This window comes from Artemia franciscana, chromosome 16, assembly GCF_032884065.1.
Source record: "Artemia franciscana chromosome 16, ASM3288406v1, whole genome shotgun sequence".
NCBI classification, from domain to species: domain Eukaryota; kingdom Metazoa; phylum Arthropoda; class Branchiopoda; order Anostraca; family Artemiidae; genus Artemia; species Artemia franciscana.
In genome coordinates, this window is record NC_088878.1 from 21322244 (window position 1) to 21344339 (window position 22096).

General features: G+C 36.2%; 1 protein-coding gene across 5 annotated transcripts in view; it reads left to right on the plus strand.

Annotated features, from left to right (window-relative positions):
- LOC136037214 (uncharacterized) overlaps positions 1 to 15191 on the plus strand; it is a 30013-nt gene extending 14822 nt beyond the window's left edge. For all 5 annotated transcript variants that reach the window (XM_065719807.1, XM_065719809.1, XM_065719806.1 and 2 more), the window contains exons 3-5: positions 365 to 593; positions 4246 to 4339; positions 14528 to 15191. In XM_065719807.1, coding sequence (XP_065575879.1) covers positions 365 to 593; positions 4246 to 4339; positions 14528 to 15174 — 970 coding nt within the window. In that variant the 3' untranslated portion in view covers positions 15175 to 15191. The remainder of the gene's footprint in view (positions 1 to 364; positions 594 to 4245; positions 4340 to 14527) is intronic.
- Positions 15192 to 22096: the final 6905 nt, after the last annotated feature.

The following is a 22096-nucleotide window of genomic DNA, read 5'->3' on the forward strand; positions in this document are numbered from 1 at the left end:
AAGTCCTTTAAAAATCCAACTTCAGAAGTCCTTCTCGTCTGTATGTAAGCGTACGTTTGTTCGTATCTGTATTTTCATGTGTGATAATTCTTTGTTGCTTTCTCTGTTTGAGGGTACCTTGAATACACTGCTGAAATGTTTTGCTTGAAGGTTCATGTACTAGGGATAACTATGAAATTTCAGAAATTAGATTGGCTATTGCATATTTGAAAACTACTACTGACAAAAAGAAGATCCTGAAAGAACATTATTATAACTTAACCATTTTATAGCCTTTAGACCTCTAAACATTTTGTCTTTCCATGATTAGCCTACATGTGTAGCCCATGCAAAACATGAATTACTTCTATTTAATTTAAATTAGGTATGGCCATCTGCTGATGTACGATTTACTGTCTGTCCCCTATATAGTAACACCTTTAAGTAAAAGGATTGTTCTGATGGCAACTAAATCTACAGAAGGAAGACACAGCTTAGTTTTGACACAAGTTCCAAGAAAGCTGCTCATGCATAGTGTAGAAGAATCAGGCAGATGCAAACATAGAGATTTCAGTATCTTCGGAGGAATTAATCTTGAGGAGGAAGTTCTAGAAGTAAGTACCTATGCTATTTGAACTAAAAGATCAAAATTAGAATCTGCTTGCTATCATCGACACTAAACAGCGTTGTATATTCAATCCATTATATTTTTCCTGGCCACTTTGCGTCGAAGGGGTTGCTGCAGAACCTTAGCGAAAAATGGTACGATCGAAAATAGAAAGTTCTAGTGCATTTTTCAAGGTTTGACAATGGATAAGGGTAACGAGCAATCCTTCTGTGTCCTTTTTGGTCTTTAAACACATTTGTAGATTATCAGGGTATTGGTCCAAATGTTGAATTAACCGTTTTGAACAAAAAAGTCAAAAGGGTTGTTAATCATGCCTCTGGGTATGACCAGGCCATGTAATTCAAGGTGATACGACCCTACACTACATAAATTGCCTGCTGTCACAGCAAGCGGTTTGGAAATATGAAGAATTCTTGCCTGGGCAAAGAGAACCTCAAATATTGGTGGATAAGGAGAATGGTGTTAAGGAAGTGGAAAACAAGCTCAAGAAATCAACTAGCACAAGAAAAAGTAATGAAAAAAAAATTGGTTTTCCAGAAATAACGTCAAAAAACTCTTTTCTCTAGATGGCTTAAAACTTACATCCATATGCCTCTCGGCCACAGGAATCCCATGCTCAAAAAGACAGGCAGAGGTATGGGCCCTAAAAAACGGTATCAGAAAATGCTTTGTTCAATTGGTTTGACGCTTATGTCTGAAAGTGCTTTGATCAAGGAGACGTCAATTCACCAAAAAATTGACCTCTTTTTTTATTTTTTATTACCTTTTCGTGCAGTTATATAAACAAACAAACAGGTTTCAACAAAATAGAAAGTGGAGCTACTTTTTTAATAAAAAGATGGATTAAGTTACATATATATTCACAGGTGTCTACTGTATGGGTTTAATCCTATAAAAGATAAAAAATTAAACAAATTCCCAATCCATATGAATAAAAGTCCTCCTCCCCATCGTAAAAGATTTTATATTTGGAATTGTCGCAAAAATCTACAGCTAAACGAACTTGTTCAGCCGAATTTTGAATGAATATCAAGCTTTTGCAAAAAATATTAATTCCTGTCAAATTTTTTAGTTCTAACGCAGAAAAAACAACAACAAAACTTCACAAATACTACAACTATCCAGTAATAGATCTATGTCAATTAGAAAATTAACAGAAATGTTGCCTCCACGTCGGAGCATATATCAGTAGGAATGAACATATTATGAGACAGTAGAACTTTCAATCACCCGTCAAATAAGCCTCCTCTTGTGTTTTTACGATCCCATTCTAACGAAATGGCCGGGTAAAAATAAATAAATGGAACTTAGAAGGCGTGTGGTTCTTAACTTAAGCAGCACTGCCATTGATACCCTATCATATAATTACTGGCAAAAAGGTGGGTGAGGGAAGAGATAATTTCCTGGAGTAATATATTTTTTTTTAGCTAATCCTACAATTCTAAAAACAGAAACATTACCTCCTGAATTTTATTCTGGTCTTTCAAGCCCCTCTTATAAAATTCTGAATTGTCTTCTTTTCAGGTGCAATTTTGTTTTTGAAGACCAGGTTCATTTTGGGAGGGAACTCCTCCCATATTTATATTACATTGAATGAGATTGAAAACGAAAAAAGTCCAAACATAAAACATATTTTTTTTTCAAACGAAAGTAAAGACCGACATTAAAACTTAAAACGGAAAGGAATTGTCCTATATATGAGAGGCCGCCGTGCAAAAAATGGGGTAACAAAGTGGCAATGCTACTTAACAATTTTCAAATCTGCTGGCAGATTTCGTCTGAAAATATCCTTTTTACATATAAAAATACCATTGCTTCAAGAAAAGCTGTCAAAATACAAGTTGTGCTGCTAAAGTTTGGCAGCCTTTGGAATTCTGTCGAATTCTGCTACTGGCAGCTTTGGAACTTTTTTCATACCTTTGAGGAGGACTGCCCTTACCCTTTTTGCGCTAGAGTTAGACTTTTTTCACCAATGTTAAGAACGAATGCCTTATAGAAGACCAATGTAACAAATAGTTCGTTTTCACAATGAATCGAGAATGGAAGGTTTTATTTGTTTGTTTTCACCTTAAACGCTATAACGTTTAGTTTGTGGTATAAAAGGCCATTGAATAAAACATTTACAACTAGCAACTGGCTATATTTCTACCTTCTAAAATGTTTCCAGTTTAGCACTAATAACATTTTAGATTAAAGAGATGGGGTTGAGGGGCCTGCAGCCCTCCTCATACACAGGGTTTCTTCTTTAAATATCAATGTTAATTCAAAAGTTCATATCGGCAAGGGCTCAATTGAGATAATATTTAAAAATAAAGAGGTTTTCGCATTATCCAGGAACAAATTAATCTATGAACTTTACCAGCCTAATTTAGGTACATAAGAAGGGGCGGGGATCCTCAGGCCCAAAACCCCAGCATTCTACTAATTTACCTTGTTTTTCTTGTATTTTTCATGGTATTTAATTTTTTGTGCTTTAATCGAAGAGTTTCCCCCTGCCCTCTCGAAATAGAATCCTTCTCGAAATGCCATCCTTCTGAATTTGAAATTAAATTAGTCTGCTAAAAAGGAGTTCGCAAAAATATTCAAATAAAAAGGGGTGTTTGAAACCAAACTCCCAGTTCCCCCTAATGTCTAAGGAGCCCTTTAGTTTTTTCACAATTTTCTCTGTTTTTTTTTACAGTTTGCCTGGTTTTGTGTATTTAATTCCCCCCTTCAAATGTGGTTTCACGAAACGGAAGTAGCCTATATATGCGCATGTGCCAGGGAGAAACAAACTGGAAGGACCTCTTTGCCCTCTTCAAATTTAATTTATGTGCACTTTTTTGATGAGGGTAGATTTTTTCATTATAAAAAAACAAATAAAAAAAAACAATAAAAGTGCTGCCAGAACCACTGAAATGGTAACTAATTTCCAGAGCTGCACAAAATACAGTGGAAGCTAGACTGAAGCTCAACGAATTACCAGAATAAAAATTAAACTGTCTTCAAAGTAGTTTAATAATCAATGCCCCCTTTCGAGTTCCAGAAGGTGGAAATGGAAGAAACGGAAATTCTAAATCCTAGACTGCCTAATTTGTCTGGGTTGGGAAGCTCTGGCTGTGTTTCAAAATTATCAAAAATAACACACGTCCATTGATGTGGGCGAATGAGAAAATCCTTCCAATTTTGAAAATGAATGCCGTATAAACCTATTTAACTTCTTTCACTAGTCAATTTATTGTATTTTCGCTTACATAATGTCATTGTAATTTTTTTTTTTTTTTTTTACAAAAAACTGATTTGTTTTAATAAGAGCCTTGTATTGAGTTCGTACAAAGGTCCATTTGTATCATAAATTGCACAGTTTTTACCACTCCAGAAGGTTATTCGAGTTGCTCTTTTTGCATTTTTTTTTCTATATAATTTTGTTTCGCTATGATTTTTTATCTTTTCTAATCTGTTTTGTTTTTCTTAATATACAATTTTTTCTTCTTCTTTCGTTTTTGTATAATACGGATGTCAAATCGAATTTTTCGGGTTGAATTAGTTTTCTGTGTTAAAAGTTTTACCACGTTATTATCTTGTTTGTCTCAATGAATTTTGAAAAATTATAAATGAAACCGCACTTTTTTTTCGTACAAAAGCTATTTTTTTCCTAGGTGAGACGTTCTCAAACATCTGATGAAAACCCAAGATTCTTTTGCCTCTTGAAAGGGAAGCCCGGTTTAACGTGCTATTCTTTGGATAACAATGGTGAGTTTGTTTGGGTTTAACCAGTCTATCAAATCGATTTAAGAAGCTTATTTCAAAAAAGGTTTTCCTAGAAGAGTAAAGAGCAATGTGAAAACCCGAAATAAATTAACATACTAAGTAAAACTTAAAACGAAGATCCAATACCACACATAACCGTGGAGCTACCCCCCCTCAAACCCTCTAATGGTTTGAGGGTCTTTTGCGCTTTACTTAAAAATCGTACGTTTACTGTAACATATGGAACCGTTTGCTGTAACATAAGCAGAGAAAAAGTCAATGCTGATTAAGCTTATAGAAAAAAAAAAACGATTTTCAGAAATAATACATTTGCGACTGTCTGTTTGGTTTTACTAGTTTCTCAATGACATTAAATTTTTACCATTTTGGCTTTTAATTCAAATTTTTTCAACATTGTATTAAATAATACAGGCCTATTTCATTCAACGTATGTCCAAATGAAACTTGTTTAACTCGCTGAAGCAACATTTTAAATTGGGGAATTAATAAAGATTCACAAATTGGATTTCTATTGAATTTGTTACAATTTGTTAATTTGTGAAAATTTGTTACATTTTAGACTAATGAAGATGGGAAAAGAATTCCTGGAAGTTTGAACAGTTTTAAATTTTGAGCATTATAAAGAGGAAAGAGGAACTGTTGGGTTCAGGCGGGCGAGCGAAAATTCAGGGGTTTTCAGTGGTACGAGCAAAACTTAACATGAGTAGGGTGTAACCCCTACGCCTTCTGAGACCAGAACACAATTTGCGCTTTACTGAAAAAAAAAACAAACAAATGACTGTGGATCGTAATTTAAATTGACATATATTCTGACATTTCTTCGTTCAGGTTTTGATAATTTTTCATGTATGAAAGTAAGAAAGGTGAAACATTTCAAGCGTATATTGTTTTTAGTAAAGGGTAAATTGTGTTCTGTTCTTGAGAAGGCATAGAGGTTCATGTTAATTTTTGCTCGTTTTGAGTTTGATTCGGCTATTTATTGTAATTTCTGTTCGTTTTGAGTCCTATTTATTTATTGGTAGTGATGTGTGGTAGTTTTAGGCTTGGAAGATTATTTGACTTTACTTTTGCTCATTCTTGGCTTAATGGAGCTCTTTACTTTTCTTTGAAAAAATTGTCTTTTGAAAAAGTTTTTAAATTAATTTCTGTTCGTTTTTTAATGACATAGTCTTTTCCATGGAAAAAAACATTTTATATCTTATAGGTTTTCTTCTATAAGAATCCATAGTATGGGTTGCTATTTGTATGTTGGAGAAACTTTTTCAACAATTTTTAATCCTGACGCAAACAGTACTTTTTAATTTAATTTTATAGGCTCTAAAGTTGACCTGAAAAATATAACTTAAATATCATCCCAAAAAATTCTATCTATGCTCTTTGACACCCTGGATACTCTTACACTCTTTTCGTTTATTTAAATTGCAAGAACAGAAGTAGTAATATTAATATCCCCAAAAGTTTATACTAAATACCCCCAGTCGTTCTCCATATATTGCTGAGGTGTCTTATTGGCAACATTTAACACATTGCCTTTTGATTTATTTTTAGAGCAACATTTTAAAGTATAATGGGCCAATTGCATTGCTTAGGGGATTGACAGCCCTAATATTCCTAAAGACCTAGTTGCTGGACCGTTCTACTATGCTGAACAAAATGACTGTCTCCAAATTTTGACTGAATGCTTTTGGAAAATGAATGGGCTTGAGAAAAGGACTGCTTGCCCTCCAATGTCATGTTACTCTTAAAATGGGCACCTGACACTCGCGTTGTAATTGAAGTGCAAGGGGGAGGACTTCCCCCTTGATATATCTTGTACAAATATTTTAAACAAGTAAAAAAAAAGTGAAAACATTTTAAATATATTTTGTTTTCATTAAAATGCAAATTTTGTTCTGGTCTTGAGAAGACAGGGGGGTTGTCACCCTGCTCGTTTTGAGTTTGACTCGGTTATTTATTTAAACAAATGATATGATTCAAATAAACAAAATACGTTTAAAATATTTTCAATTTTTTAACTTTAATAAATTAAAATTTATTAAAACTTTAAGGAATATATATCAGTATATGCATACTAAACTGGCAATCCACAGCCATTTTTTTCAGTAAAGTGCAAAGTATGTTCTGATCTTGAGAAAGTATAGGTTTGTCAAAGACATTATTTCCAGACCTTTCAACTACACTGAACAAAATGGTTATCTCAAAATTTTGACTAGATGTGTTTTTGGAATTGATAGACTTTGGGGGGGGGGGGTCTTGTTGCCCTTCAATCACTTTTGACTAATAGAAAGGGAACTAGTCCTTTCAATTTCCAATCGAATGAGCCTTTTTTGAGGATTCTACGACAGCAAATGGCCCTCTCAAAATTTCTATCAGATGTATTACGGAAAGATACGAAGTTTGAAGGGTGTTATCCACCCTTCGGTCACTCTGAATCTTAAAAAGGGCACTAGCACTTCTGATTACCAATACAACGAGTCCGCTCCGAAGTTTAAACGATCACGCTTTCTATATATCACCCTGAGTCTTGATAAAGGCACTAGAACTTCTGATTACGAATCTAATGAGCCCCCTCCGAAGTTTATACGATCACCCTTTCTATATATACCTTATATGCCCCCAGGGCATAACTCACAACTCTTGCTCTGATTGCTGTGGGGGGGGGGATTCCATCCTCAAAGACACAATTTTTGGACCTTTTAATTACGTTGAACAAAATGGCTATGACAAAAATTTGTATTGGATGTGTTTGGGAAAATGGTGGGTGTGGGGGGGAGGATTGGTTTCCCTCCAATCACTTTTGGCCATTAAAAAAGTCACTGTCTCTTTCAGTTTCCAATCGAACAAACGGCCACATCCAAATTTTTATCAGATATATTTCGGGAGAATACGAGATATGGGAGGAGCTATCCACCTTTTGATCACTTCGAACCTTCAAAAGCGCACTAGAACTTCTGATTACCAATCCAATGAGCCCCCTCCGATGTTTATACGATCACCCTTTCTATATATACCTTATATATGCCCCCAGACCATAATTTATAACCTTGCACTGAGGGCTCTGGGGGGATTCTTATCCTCAAAGATATTTTCTCTGGACCTTTCAATTACGTTGAACAAAATGGCTATCTAAAAATTTGAATTTGATGGGCTTGGGGAAATGGTGGGCCTGGGAGGGGGATTTAGTTGTCCTCCAATCACTCTCGACTATTAAAATGGACACTAGCCCTTTCAATTTCCAATCGACGAGCTCTGTTTGAAGTTTCTAAGACAAAAAATGGCCATCTCGTATTTTTATCCAATGCTTTTTGGGAAAATATGCGGTATGGGGGGGGGGTATCCACCCTTCGATCACTCTAAATCTTAAAAATGGCACTAGAACTTTTGATTACCAATCGAGTGATCCCCTCTGAAGTTCATACGATGACGCTTTCTCTATATACCTTATATGCCCGGAGGATATAACTTACAACCCTTGCTCTGAGGGCTGTAGGGGGGGGAGTTGTCATCCTCAAAGACACAATTTCTGACCTTTCAACTAAGTTGAACAAGATGGCTATCTCAAAATTTTCATTGGATGTGTTTGAGGAAATATTGGGCGTGGGAGGGGGGTTAGATGCGCTACTCTCACTTTCGACTATTAAAAAAAGCACTAACTGTTTCAATTTCCAGTTGAATGAGTCCTTTTCGAAGTTTCTGCGACAACTCCTTCGATACGAAGTGCCCTGGTCTAAAAAAAAGAAAATAAATTGTGCCCACATCACTTTTTACTTAGACAGCGCTATTCCGCTACCTTGGAAAAATGCTAAAGATCCTCTAGAGCTATTGCTGGTGCATTGGGCGTTGAATCGACGCTCCTTTTGCTGGGTCTTTTTTAGAGGAACAAGTTGCAAGCCTGTCGCCCAACCTTGTTGGCACTAGCGATTGATCCCTGGGCCCCGTATTGCAAAGCAGATATCGCTCTTTACTTTTTTGAAAAAAACTTTTTTTTTTAGCTTAATCTCAGTCCTTATTTTTATCGACATAATTGTATTTTATGCTAAATGTAGGAAAAAGTTATTCAAGCTTATCTGCTTTAGAACTACAATGCTAGGTAGTGATTTAAATTTTAGGAAATATTAGAATATTCAGTCAATATTTTCGGTGAACGGGAATCTCATGCAGTAGCTTTTGTAGAGATTTGAACATAGATTTCGGGGGGGGGGAGTGCGTAATTTTCTCTTCTCTGTGTACAACAAACCCTTCCTCTTATCATGTGGATACCCTTGAAAATAGACGTAACTTATTCCTATCATGTTAATAAAAGAATATTGTTGTGTTCTATTTTGTTGGAAGTGTTGATTTACCTTTATTGTCTGTTTTGCTGTCTTAAATTACATTTTTCGGTAAAATTGCTTTTTTTCAAGAGTCCTTTCTTTGAATAACGTCTCCAAAATATTTAAATAGCGAAAATTATTTTACTGGAGACATAATATCCGATTATTTAATAATAAGATGATAACTAAATTTTTACCCCTATCTTCAGCAACAGCAAGCTTTGATGTTAAAATAAGAAATTTAGTTGACGTAGAAGTATCAATCAAGAAACAGTGTTCTTGGTATCGGGAGGGGGAGGGTTTTAGAAGAATTAAAGACCCTCTTCTTGCTTCCAATAGTGCAGCAAAATCATAAAGAGATACAATCCCCAGGATTGTATCTCTGAAACAGAGGCTATCGGGGACATTTTTTGGGCTGGGTGCGAGGCAGCGAGGTTTTTGAGCCTGCCGATGATTGACTAGAGCATGGTAGACAAAATGTTAAGCTTGAAACTTTTTCGATGATTTATGTGGGCTGGATAGCCTCAAACACTGTGGTAGCCTGATGGAGAAGTGACCGAAATGTCGAACTTCTTTGAAATTTGGTAAACAGATACGTATACCCAAAGAGACTTTTCCCAAAAATCTTAGACTGCTGACATTACATTCAAGACACCGGCAGGCTTCAAAGTTAAAAAATTTAAAGAGTCACCAACTTTTGAAGCCTTGAAGCCTAATAGAGTTTCTACCGAACAAAATGAGAGATCTAAAATTGCTTAAGGGAAGTCTGCTTGACTACAGCTGTGTGTCCATCAAATTTGGATCTGGATACCTTCCTCCGGAAAGTAGTTAGAGCTTGGAATGAACAAACGTATATAAAAGAACGCTACTTCTGACTCTTTTCTCAAATATTCTTATCACATACATTCATGCAGACCGGAGCACTTCTGCACAAAATTCGGAGAGGAGACTACGACGTCCGTAAACATTCATTATCTTGTCCTGTTGATCCAAGGTATTTGCCCCTCAAACTGATTGTTAAGAAGCCCTGCTTACCTTTCTTGTCACAAGTTTGTAGGGTATGGATGGCGTTGGAGGGGCAGAAATGTCATTTTATGCATTCAGTCGCACAGGTTGAAAAATCCTGAATGACCCTGGTTCACACGAGGTACAACACTACTGCCTTTCCGATAAAATTTTACGGCGTAGTGGAGGGTTTGGGATTGTTCGAGGGATCGCTAGTCTACTTTGACTGTTCACTCATGGCAATTGAAGGTCGTTAGTTAGTTCTGAAAAAGGAAGGTGAAAAGTGCCAGCCTCTCCCATGTTAGTGCCAACTTCTCTGATGTCTACCTACTCAATCTGCAGCTTGAACTTATCCCGCTATGAACTTCAATCATTTCGAACGACATAACAGATAGTGAAGAAACGAAAGATCAGTTGAGAGCCCAGATATTGGGTTAGAAGCTAAACATGGGGTTGTTCCAACAATTTCTAAATCTTTTAAGTCCCATTTTCTGAATTTTTAGCCATATAGCTGAGGAATCAGTAGAGTGAGCGCTTTTAAACCTTTAGTCTAGTAAAGAACAACAGTCCATTTGAACAGTACAGCAATTTTTTTGGCACCAAATGATATCAGAATTGGAAAATTACATCGCTTAGTACCCCTTTTCCGCTCAAGCAAGGTCAGTGGAGGATGAAAAATCTGAATCTTAATTTGTGCAGTATTTGATGGAGTCAAAGGGTTGTTTCTTTTACACTTAAGTCTGGGGAGACCGAAAATAATATCAGAATTGAAAAAGTCCAATACCTAGTACTCCGTTTCCCTCCTAGGCGAGGTCACATGGGGTAAACATACCATTTGTGGTATAATAATAACAACATATTACGTAAAAAAATTGGGAAATGGGGTGCTAAGTGACGGAATTTTCCAGTTTTGATGTCTTTTCAGACCTCCCACGGACTGGATTTAATAGGAAATGACCTTTCAGTATATGTTTTTTAAAATTCTGTATTATATTATTACAATATCACAAATGGTATTTTTGTCCCTTCTGATCTCGACTAGGGTGGAAATGGGGTACTAAGTGATGAAATTTTTCAATTCTGATGTCATTTCCGGTCTCCCCACACTTGAATAAATAGAAACGACCTTTCAATCCACCAAATACTTCACAAATTAAGAATCTGATTTTTTATCCCCCACTCATTGTTCAACTTCCATTCATTGATTGACAATATTTTTCGACCCTACATCCAATATCAGCCTCTGTCCTGCCATCTTCCACTTCGGATCACTTCCCTCTGCTTACGAATCTTAAAATACAGCACAAAGATCCTAAGCCCAATGCCACGCCTATGCAGGGATTTTTCACGTAGAAATTAAATGATGAGAACCTATAAACCCTTAAACAAGTACTGGAGAGCACATCCTGGGATAATGTTATGAAAGCAGAATATGTTAATACAGGATTTGAGGATTTCCATAGCATTTTTACGAGACAGTATACCAATTGCTGCTCTAAAAAGTGTACCAGGAAGACTGGACGGAAAAATCAACCCATAAGCCCTTGGATTAGTCATGGAACTAATAATATACTCCATTGATTGATTGATTGATTCATCGTCCCCCTCTGACCTTGCTTGGGTAGAAATAGGATACTAAGCAATGTAATCTTCCAATTCTTATATCACTTTTGGTCTCCTCGGACTTGAGTTAATAGGAAACGACCTTTTAATCCAGGTAATATTGCAGAAAATTAAATTTGAGATTCTTTTACCTGTAAAGGGGTATTTCTGAACGGCCGATTTTGGATAATGTTATTAAACAAATTTTTCTCAACATTTTGTTGCTAAAACATTTCTGTTGCACAAATGCCGAGGTTTGACCTTTTTTTCGTAGTTTTACTGGACTATTTCCCCAATCCGACCTAGTTTCGTTTTTTATCGAGAGATATAACACGACATAGTTGCGTGACAGATAGCTTGGAATAGAAGATAGCAGATAGCGGCCGATTTTGGGTATGTTATTAAGCAAATTTTTCTCAACATTTTGGTGCTAAAACATTTCTGTTGCTCAAATGCCAAGGTTTGGCCTTTTTTCGTAGTTCTACTGGACTATTTCCCCAATCCGACTTAGTTTTTTTTTTATCGATATATATAACACGACATAGTTGCGTGACAGATAGCTTGGATAATAGCACATAGCAGATAGCGACCGATTTTGGGTATGTTCTTAAGCAAGTTTTTCTGAACCTTTTGGTGCTAAAACATTTCTGTTGCTCAAATGCCAAGGTTTGGCCTTTTTTCGTAGTTTTACTGGACTATTTCCCCAATCCGACTTAGTTTTTTTTTAATCGAGAGATATAACACGACATAGTTGCGTGACAGATAGCTTGGAATATAGCAGATAGCAGATAGCGGCCGATTTTGGATATGTTATTAAGCAAATTTTTCTCAACATTTTGGTGCTAAAACATTTCTGTTGGTCAATTGCCGAGGTATGGCCTTTTGTTCGTAGTTTTACTGGACTATGTCCCCAATCCGACTTAGTTTCGTTTTTTTATTGTGATATATAACACGACATAGTTGCGTGACAGATAGCTTGGATAATAGCATATGGCAGATAGCGGCCGATTTTGAGTATGTTATTAAGCAAATTTTTCTCAACATTTTGGTCCTAAAACATTTCTGTTTCTCAAATGCCGAAGTTTGGTTTTTTTTTTTCGTAGTTTTACTGGACTATTTGCCCAATCCGACTTAGTTTCGTGTTTTTATAGAGAGATATAAGACGACATAGTTGCGTGACAGATAGCTTGGATTCTGCAAAAGAGGGCTAATTTCAAGGCTTTTAGTCCATTCCATTGCTTTAAACCCATTTAACTCTGACTTTTTCCATTTTTTGTGGCCCCTTTGCCCATGGTACATATTCTATGAAGTTTCAAATGGAATGGACATTTGATGTGAGTGGAAGTCTGATTAGCCCAGGGCACACGATCTGCAAGTTTTAACACGATCGGTCAGAGATAAACGTGTTTTGTGCTTATTTAACCTTTTAGCAAACATTACTTGTGCTTTCAAGTCCATTTAGCCTAAAGTATATGCCCTGTAAGCTTCAAGCTGATCGGATTGAAACGATCCTTTTGTGTATTTACGCCTTTTGGGTTAATATTGTTATGTTGAAGTCCCTTTACATCGGGCCCCATGCTATAAGAATAGGTTTTGAAAGGGTGATAGCTCTCTTCTTTTTGTAGATATTTGTTTAGTATATAATCATGTGCTTCAATGTGTAGAGTTGAGGGGAGAAATAACCCCTAGGTCAATATAATTAGAAGAACCCCACTCCTTGTAAAATTCAAAAATCATTTCATGAAAATTTACTTTTTAGTATTGAAGTCTACCTTCCTCCCTTAGCTTTTAAGGGAGACTTTTTCCCAAGAATGACCTGAAACAAGATTTATTAATTCTAGTGCCCTTATTAATTAATCAAAATTACCGTGGCTCATTAAACTAGCATTTCTGCCATTTTTCTCTGCAAGGCTAAAATTTTGGACCGAGTTGGACGAAAATGTTGTAAGTTCACATATTATGAGTTGGTCATTCGTTTTCTTAAAGTATTGGTAGCCTTAAAAAAAGTCATTATGTTTCAAAGGCATATTTATATGCGGTAGTGGGTTTCCTTCCTAAGTAGCTTATCGTATGTAATGTACTTATTATAAACAAATTGAAAAGGAGTTAGAAATGAAACAAATAAAACTAGTTTCTTAACAGAGATGAGAACATTGATGCTAAAAATGAAAAGCAACCCACCCTCCCCTCTCGATCCAACTCTTTACATGGTAAAGTTTGACTTGGACACACATTAATATTTAACAGATCCAACCGGATGGTAATTGCCAGCGTTTTTCTTTTCTACCTATTGTTTTTCAAAATCTTTGAACTACCTTTTTTTTATATTTAAAGCAAATAAACGTAAATGAGCATATCCACTCTTGAAACATTGCGAAAGGAATTGAACTATGATGCTGAGAGTGGGATTGGGAGAGGGGATTTAGCCTCCTACATTTGGTTTAACTTCTGTAGTTCTTGAGTTTTGACGGTGTTCTTTACTTACGTGTAAAGAATTTTTATTTTTATTTGATTCATTTTTCCGATCCATTCGATTCGTTTTAAGTTTTGACAGTGTTCTTTACTAACACATAAAGATTTTTTTTTCGATCTATTTCAGTGTTTATTCTATTATAGTATGAATTAAAAACTACGAATATTACTTTTCTTCACATGTTAAGACATTTGTCTTTATTTTTATTTGATCCGTTTTCATTCTTTCATCTATTATGGTATGAATTAAAACAGTTCCGAAATTCACTTTTTTTTACAGAAAGATCTGAAATCACATCAAAAATTTAACTTTTTGTATTGAGAGCTAAGGAGATTAATTTTTTTTCGGCCAGGGTCTTTTAATAATAATTGAGGAAGGGAGGAACCTTTGAAACGTTCCAAACACCAGCCATGGTTTGGACTGCCCATAACAGGACATCAGAATAAAACGGAACTCTATGATTTTCGTTTTTTCGACAAACCAATCGAAAATTGCTTTTCCGACTATGTTAAAAGTCTTCATTACTTTTACATCTGTTCCTTTTTTCTCTCTCTCTAAGCTATTACATTCTAGGACCTAGAAACCAAGCAAGAAACTTCTAAGACTTAGATTGTAGGAACTGTAATACTAAGTCTTACTTAGTTTGTCAGATTTTCTAACTGTGGAAAGTTTATCTTTATATTCTTCGATACAGTTTTGTGCTCTGTAAAATCTTCTTGTTTAATAAGAGTTTTACTTGTTCATTTACTTTCTTTTCAACTTTCCTTCTGATTCTAGAACAAGTCGAAAGCAATTCGACCTTCTTTGAAAATACAAACATATCCACATTCGGAATTGACAACCAAAAGATAGTTTTTGCAAACGGTACATCTCTGATCGTTTCCAACCTCGAATCTCAAAATTTTATGCACAAAGTCGATGATGTCCCTGACGTATCAAAAGTCGTATTCAAGTCGGAACACATCCTTCTTAGCTGCAACAAATATACCGGACAAGTTAGTCTATACGATTTAAGAAGTGGTGATTATAAACAACTGAGTACTCATAGGTCACCAGATCAATCAGCTACTTATACTTTTGCTTGTGAATCCGATCTAATTGTGAATGCAAATAGTGTTGGTGCCATCAACTGTTTTGATTTGCGAACTATGGGCTTGATTAGTAAATTTCAAGAAGAAGGCTTTATGAGAACACCTGTAGTTGATATCCAGAAAAATAAGGTAATTGTATGTAGTGGTAGTGGTTCTATCCCTTTGTACTCCCCAAATGGTAAAATTTTTGAACATGAAGGCCACATTAAAAATAGTGTTGGTGATAGGGTCTGTACTTTGTTTGCTGCTTGGCATCATGACGAAAGTGACCTAATTTTTTCATGTGCTGATGATGGATCTTTACATGCATGGGAACCTTTGTTTGACAAATAAAATATAGTTATATAAAAGTACGGTACATCTATCCTTTGTTTGAAAACTTCCGAAGCCTAGAAAATATGCTGCTTACAATATTTGACTCAATAAGTTTCACTAATTCAGATATTAGTTCAGGGACCTAAATCGTTTGTTATCTTTACTCCTAACTTCTTCTACATTTGTTAATGGAGCTGTGCCTAAATGTTAATCCTTTGAAAAATTGTATTTTCCGTTAACTTAACGCACCTTTCTGTTGAAACATTTATGAGAGGAATTTGGAGTATTCTAAAATGACCTTGATGTTCTTGGATAATTTATCTTAATTTAATATCATTTTTACGAAATATAGGTATTGTATATAGATATGCAATAAACATAATTATGCAATAAATAGCATTAAAATATGAATTGAGGAGATGTGAAGTGGAGGCCATGGATGAAATTGCTGAGGATCTGGAAAATACAGGTAGACGGCATAATAGTAAAATGTTATATTGGCATGTTGATAAATTGAGAGGTAGTAGTCAATTTGGACTAATAACAGATAGGAATGGGGCCACAATTAGTGGTAAGAAAAGAGTTAAAGAGAGATGGGAACATTTTGAAAATGTGCTAAACCGAGATACAGTTGCAGGAAAAGATACAGAGGAAAATGAAAAAGTTTGTGATACCTTGGATGAGAAGGAAGATTTGCTCTGTGAGGAAGAATTAGCGACAGTTCTAAAAGGATTAAAAACTAGACCTACGTTGCCTGGGCAACGTGAAGTGTTGCGGCAACCTTTGTCCGGCTTTGCCGATTAAAGTGTTGCGAGAGCAACACTTTGGTTTTGTTTCTTCGCTATCGGTTAAATGCTGAAGTTGTCAGCCTATCGAAGCTTTTAAAACAGTATGTTCAAAGAAGAACGCAATCAGTAATCACATGATCACACCCCAGCGTTGAAAAAACAACAACAAAAGAATATTGAAAGAAAGGACTAAATTGACTTTGCAGCCAGTTGAACATTATCTTTTTCAATCGTAGACATCGTAACGGATGAAAACTAGGAACAATATCTTGTATAATCTAGTTGGTATTAATTATAAAACTATCCGGAGCTTTTCAGGATCAAAATACCATAGATGACATTCTATTAATTATTACGAAACTACCTCATTGTTTTGTATTATCGTTTGTACCCGTTGCGTAACATCTTAATTCTAGGTTACAGTGATTGATAGACCATCGATATGAACTTTCTTACCGACAGATTTACAGGGATCGAATACAATGTGCACCAATTTGGACAAATTTCTAGCCTAAAGTGGACCGATTTTTATTTACAAGTCCCTCTCCCGAGATAGACATCAAGTTCAACCGGAAACAAATAATGGGTACACCAACAAGCAAAAGTTGCAAACTCCTCATCTCTGAAAATGATTGTAACCTAACAGCCGATTATTACTTACTAGGCCCCTAAATGTCACTTTGCAGCCGGTTGAACTTTATCCTTTTCAATCGTAGACATCGTGACGGATGGAAACTTGGAACATTATCTTATGTAATCTAATTGGTATTATAAAGCTATCTGTAACTTTTCAGGATCAAAATACCATCAGGGACCCATAAATTTCCTGTAATGACTCGCCATCCAGGATCGCTTATTATTGGATGGCGAGTCATTACAGGAAATTTATGGGTCCCTGATTCCATAGATGTGTACCAATTTGCACAAATTTGTAGCCCCTCGTGAGCCTCCTCTAGCAACCGATTCTTACTTACAAGTCCCTCTCCCGGGATATACATTCAAGTTCACCGGAAACAAATAATGGGTACACCAACTAGCAAAAGTTCCAAACCCCTTGTCGCTGAAGTCATTGTAGCCTAACAGCCGATTATTACTTACAACTCCCCTACATGTCTTACAATCGGGAACCAAGTTGTTCTTACCATCAATTACACCAGAAACAGATAATAGGTACACCAATCAGCAAAAGTTGCAAACCCCTCATTGCCAAAGATGATTATAAGCTAATAATCGACTGTTGCTTGGAAGTCCCCTACATATCTCACAATTGGTATCGGTCTATTTTTGGTTCAAGCATGTACCTTACCACTGAAGTTGTCAACCCCTTGAAACTTTCAAACTGGTGTATGTCATGAAGGAATTTTTGTAACAAAAAATGGATGACATATACTTTGATCAGCTCATCAAGGTCTATCGATTGTCATTGAAAAAAAAAAATTCTATCTGTCTTAGTTCAAAAGTTGACTTTTTTGCCGGAGGCCAACTTTCTAACACCACCACTTAGAAAGGAGCAAAGGATAAGCTCTAATTTCTTTAGCAATGAGAGAACTTTAAAAGTTTAAGAGGTATATCTGATACCATTTCTCTATTGCAATCCCAAGTAGAAAAAAAAGAATGGTAAAGCCAGCTGAAATCACGAACAGAAATGGCTAGAAACAATAGATGGCAGCACTTTCGGACCCGTGGGAAAATCGCACTTTTTTGTTTCTGTAAATTTTTCTATTTATCACTCAAAGAAGATATATTGGCTGTGGGGCCGGGGAACTACCGCATATATTTAACACTTATAGATTTTAGTCCATGTTCAATTTGAAACTGGTGCCTGCCTGCTTGCCTGCTAGAACGGAGCTTTCCACTCGAAAGCAGAAACATGGTTTGATGAAACGAAAGCTTGGCTGCACAACTTCAGATACTCCTCTCTGACATAGGCTATATAACTCCACTTCACTTCGCACACCATAGGCTCTGGCTCGAGGACAAGCAAAAGCCATCCTTTTTGGCCCCAGGCAAGAGTTCTACGGAGCTTTCCAAAATGTAATGTCATATTCATCAATCCGGCCTGAGGTCCACACTTTCCGTAAAAACCGCACAGGTTAGACCCTTACCAGTTTCCAGGAATAAGCTGATATCGGCGGCATAGGAAAAAAAAAAAAAAAAAAAAAAAAAACGGGACAAAACCAAAGTGTTGCTCTCGCAACACAATAATAAGGCTCCAGGTGCTGACAGTGTTGTAAATGAGTTTCTTATATATGGTGGCTCTGAGATTAGAAATAAGCTACTGAAGTTTATGAATATGATTTTTGAAAAAGGGGAATTACCTAATGATTTTAGGAAAACCTCAATTAAACCACTGTATAAGAACGATGACAAGAGTGAGTGTCGTAATTGTCGAGTCATTAGTCTGGTCTCTGTAGATAGCAAATTACTTAGTAATATGATACTTTTTAGACTGAGAGATGCTGTAGACAAAGTTTTAAGAGAAGAACAGTGCGGTTTTAGAAAAGGTAGGGGATGTGTCGACCAAGTTTTCACTGTTAGGTTAATAGTTGAAAAGTGCCTTCGTTGTCAAATACCTTTGGTCCTCAGTTTTATAGATTATGAGCAAGCGTTCGATTCTGTTGATAGAAGAGCTTTAGCAAAGGTCTTATCCTTGTATAGTATACCAGACAAATACATTAACGTGATTTGTGCTCATGTACGAGAATAATACTGCTGCGGTTCATGTAGGAAATGAGGTTAGCAACTGGTTTTGTATTAAATAAGGAGTTAAGCAGGACTGTGTTCTATCCCCCTTTATATGGATCATTTTGATGGACCTCGTCTTAAGGAGCACAGGAAAGGCAATTGGAGACCGCGTAATCAAATGGGGAGGAAAAACTACCCTGGACTTAGATTATACTAATGATTTAAGCATATTAGATGAAAGTGCGCGCAAAATGAATGAATTTTTAGAGGTTTTGCGAGTTCAAGGTGCTAGAATAGGTTTGAAAATAAGTCTGCAAACCCAGATTAGAATACTGAAAGATCCCGTCAGTTTTTTTTTAACTGAAATGTTTATTTCGCTTCTAAAGTTTTTCATTTTTAATTCTGAAACTTTAATTAGAATCAGAACCTCTGAAACTGGCTGGTTAAATGAAAAAGATATAGAATTATTTCTACTAATTGATTAAGATGTTATTTTTAAGATGGTGATATATTGACGAAAGGATAAAAACTGTTAATTTACTGCTCATACTCAGATATCTAGGCTTTAAGCGTTACGCCCGAACCACATTATAGTCATCCTTGTTGAAAAAAAAAATGAAATTAAGTACCGATGATGTAGTGTCAGTAGTGGGTTTTTCAAAATGGTTTTTAACTTTCTAAGAAGAAAGTCAGGTGTACTCGTAGTGAGAAATGTACGCCATATGCATAAATAATCTTCATATGCGTTTTTGAGGCGATTTTGATCCCGTTCATTATCAACACTGCCATTCATTCTTTGCCAATTACTGCTGCCAATTACTCAAAAATTAACTCTATAGCGTTCTAATCAGCACGTAGAGTAGTTCGTCCATACTCGTAAGCAGGATTTGTAATCATAGTACTTGACGAGGAATGGTTATGATTTTGTAATCGTAACCATGTTTGATGTTAAAAAAGGGAACTTTTTGCTTTTCTCTAGAAATTATTTAAAACGTGAATATAATAAATTCTTTCTGGAATTGTTAACTGTTTTTAATTCTTCTTAGATAAATACTAACAGATTCATAGTTTGACTATAGGGTTGTATTTGTTAGTTGCAAGCAATTCCGTGTCATTTTGCAAAGTAAAACTTGCAAAAGAAAATTAATTAGTATATCGTATTGGGTAAAAACCTAAATATCCTTTAAAACTGTTTTAAAAGTTACAGCTTTCGTTATGGTAGAGCATATAAGTTAAAGTGACTGACAAAAATAATATGGGATTATAAGTTTTACCGTTGAAAATGGTATCAAAACCTTGTCCATTCGTGAGTCACAAGCTTTTAACTACCTCTTTCACTTTTATTCCATGAGTTGCAACCCTAGAAAACTTGCAGTATGAAGGTAAATATGATTTGATACTGAGTTGCTAGAGTTGGATAGGTTTCTTAGGAAGTAGCCACAGACAAAATGTAGATTATAAATATGTCTATGTGCCCTATCTTACAAGTAGAGGTAGCGCTATAGCGTTGCCTATAGTAAAGGCCATACGGCTCCAATTTTCATTAATTATTTATTTAATTATCTTTTTTCCAAGAAGCACTTCATATGGAAGGAGTCGTCGTATAAACTTCAAAAGGAGCTAATTCGATTAGAAATCAGGAGTTCTAGTGCCCTTTTTAAGAATCAAAAGTGATCAGAGGGCAATTAGTCTCCCCTACGCCTTCTTTTCCCCAAATACATCCAATAAAGATTTTGAGATAGCTATTTTGTTAAAAATAGTTCAAAGATTATATATAAAAAACTCCGGGGTTAACACAACCCCCAGGGTCCGGGAGCAGGCCTTGTAAGCTATTTCCTAGGGATATATATGGATCTTATAGAAGGGATGCTCGTACAAACTTCAGAGAGGGTTCGTTTGATTGGAAATTAAAAGTTATAGTTCAAATTTTCTGAGTCGAAAGAAATCGGAATGCAACTAGCCCTCCCCCCCCCCCCCCACTACGCGCTTTTTCCCAAAACGAATCCGATAAAAATTTTGAGATAGCAATTTTGTTAAAAATAGTCCAAACATCAGATAATAAAAACTCCGGGATCGACACAACCCTCAGGGCCCGGGACAGACGTTGTAAGACATGCCCTGGGGGTATGTATTGTTATCATAGAAGAGATGCTCCTATAAACTTTGGAGAGGGCTCATTTGACTGGAAATTGGAAGTTTTAGTTTACTTATAAAGAGTCGAAAGAAATCGAAGGGTAGTTAGCCCCCTCCGTCTACCCCACGGGGAGACGGATCTGGGGGTTGAAACAAACCCCCAGAGCCCTGGGGCAAGTTTTTAAGTTTTGCTCCGGGGGCATTTATGGTTTTTATGCAAAGAGAGGTCGTATAAACTTCAGAGGTGGACCATTTGATAGGAAATTGGAAGTTCTAGCTACCTTATTATGAGTCAAAAGGGATTAGAGGGCATTTACCCCACCCCTCCCTGACACCCTCATTTCTGCAAATGCATCTGATCAAAATTTTGAGATTTTCAGTTTGTTTGAAATAGTCCACCGATCAGATAACAAAAACTTTGGGGTGAGCATAACCTCTCCCAGAGCCCGGGAAAAGGGTATTAATTCATGACCTGGGAACATATAAAGTTTTTATGGAAGAAATGGTTGTATTAACCGTGGAGGGAACTCAATTGAATTTGATCAGAAATTCAAAGTTTTAATTCCCGAGTCAAAAGTAATCCAATGGCAACTAGCAACGTCCCCCCCCCCCCCACTAACCCTCTTTTCCCCAAATGCGTCGAATTGAATTTTTTATATAGCTATTTTGCTCAAAATAGACCAAAGATAAAATAACAAAGAATCAACCTATAACAAAGCCCAACAGAACCTGGGGGCAAGTGTTGTAAATTATGTTCCGGGGCATATCAGGTTTCTATGGAAGGGATGTTAGTATAAACTTCGGAGAGGGATCATTTGATTGTAATTCGGTATTTATATTATCCTTTTTAAGAGTCAAAAGTGACCTTAGGGCAACTAGTCCCCCCTAGGCCTCTTTTTCCCAAAATGTGTCTGACTAAAATTCTGAGATAATCGTTTTGTTCAAAATAGTTTAAAGGTCAAATAACAGAAACTTAGGGTTCAACACAACCCTCTAGAGCCTGGGAACACTGTTGTAAGTTATGTCCCGGGGGAAGATAAGCTTTTATATAAGGGACAGTCATATAAAAATCTGAGGTGGCTCATTTGATTGGAAAATGAAATTTCTATTTACCTTTTTATGAATCATCAAAAGTGATGGGCTGGCATATACCCCCTCCCGCCCTCTTTTCCCCAAATGCATCCGATCAATTTTTTTAGATAACCGTTTTGTTTGAAACAGTTCAACAATCAAATATCAAAACTCTGTTGTCAACGTACCCCCCCCCCTCCAAAACCAAGGGAAGGGCCGTTACTTCTACTGGGGGGGGGCATATAAGGTTTTTAGGAAAGAGT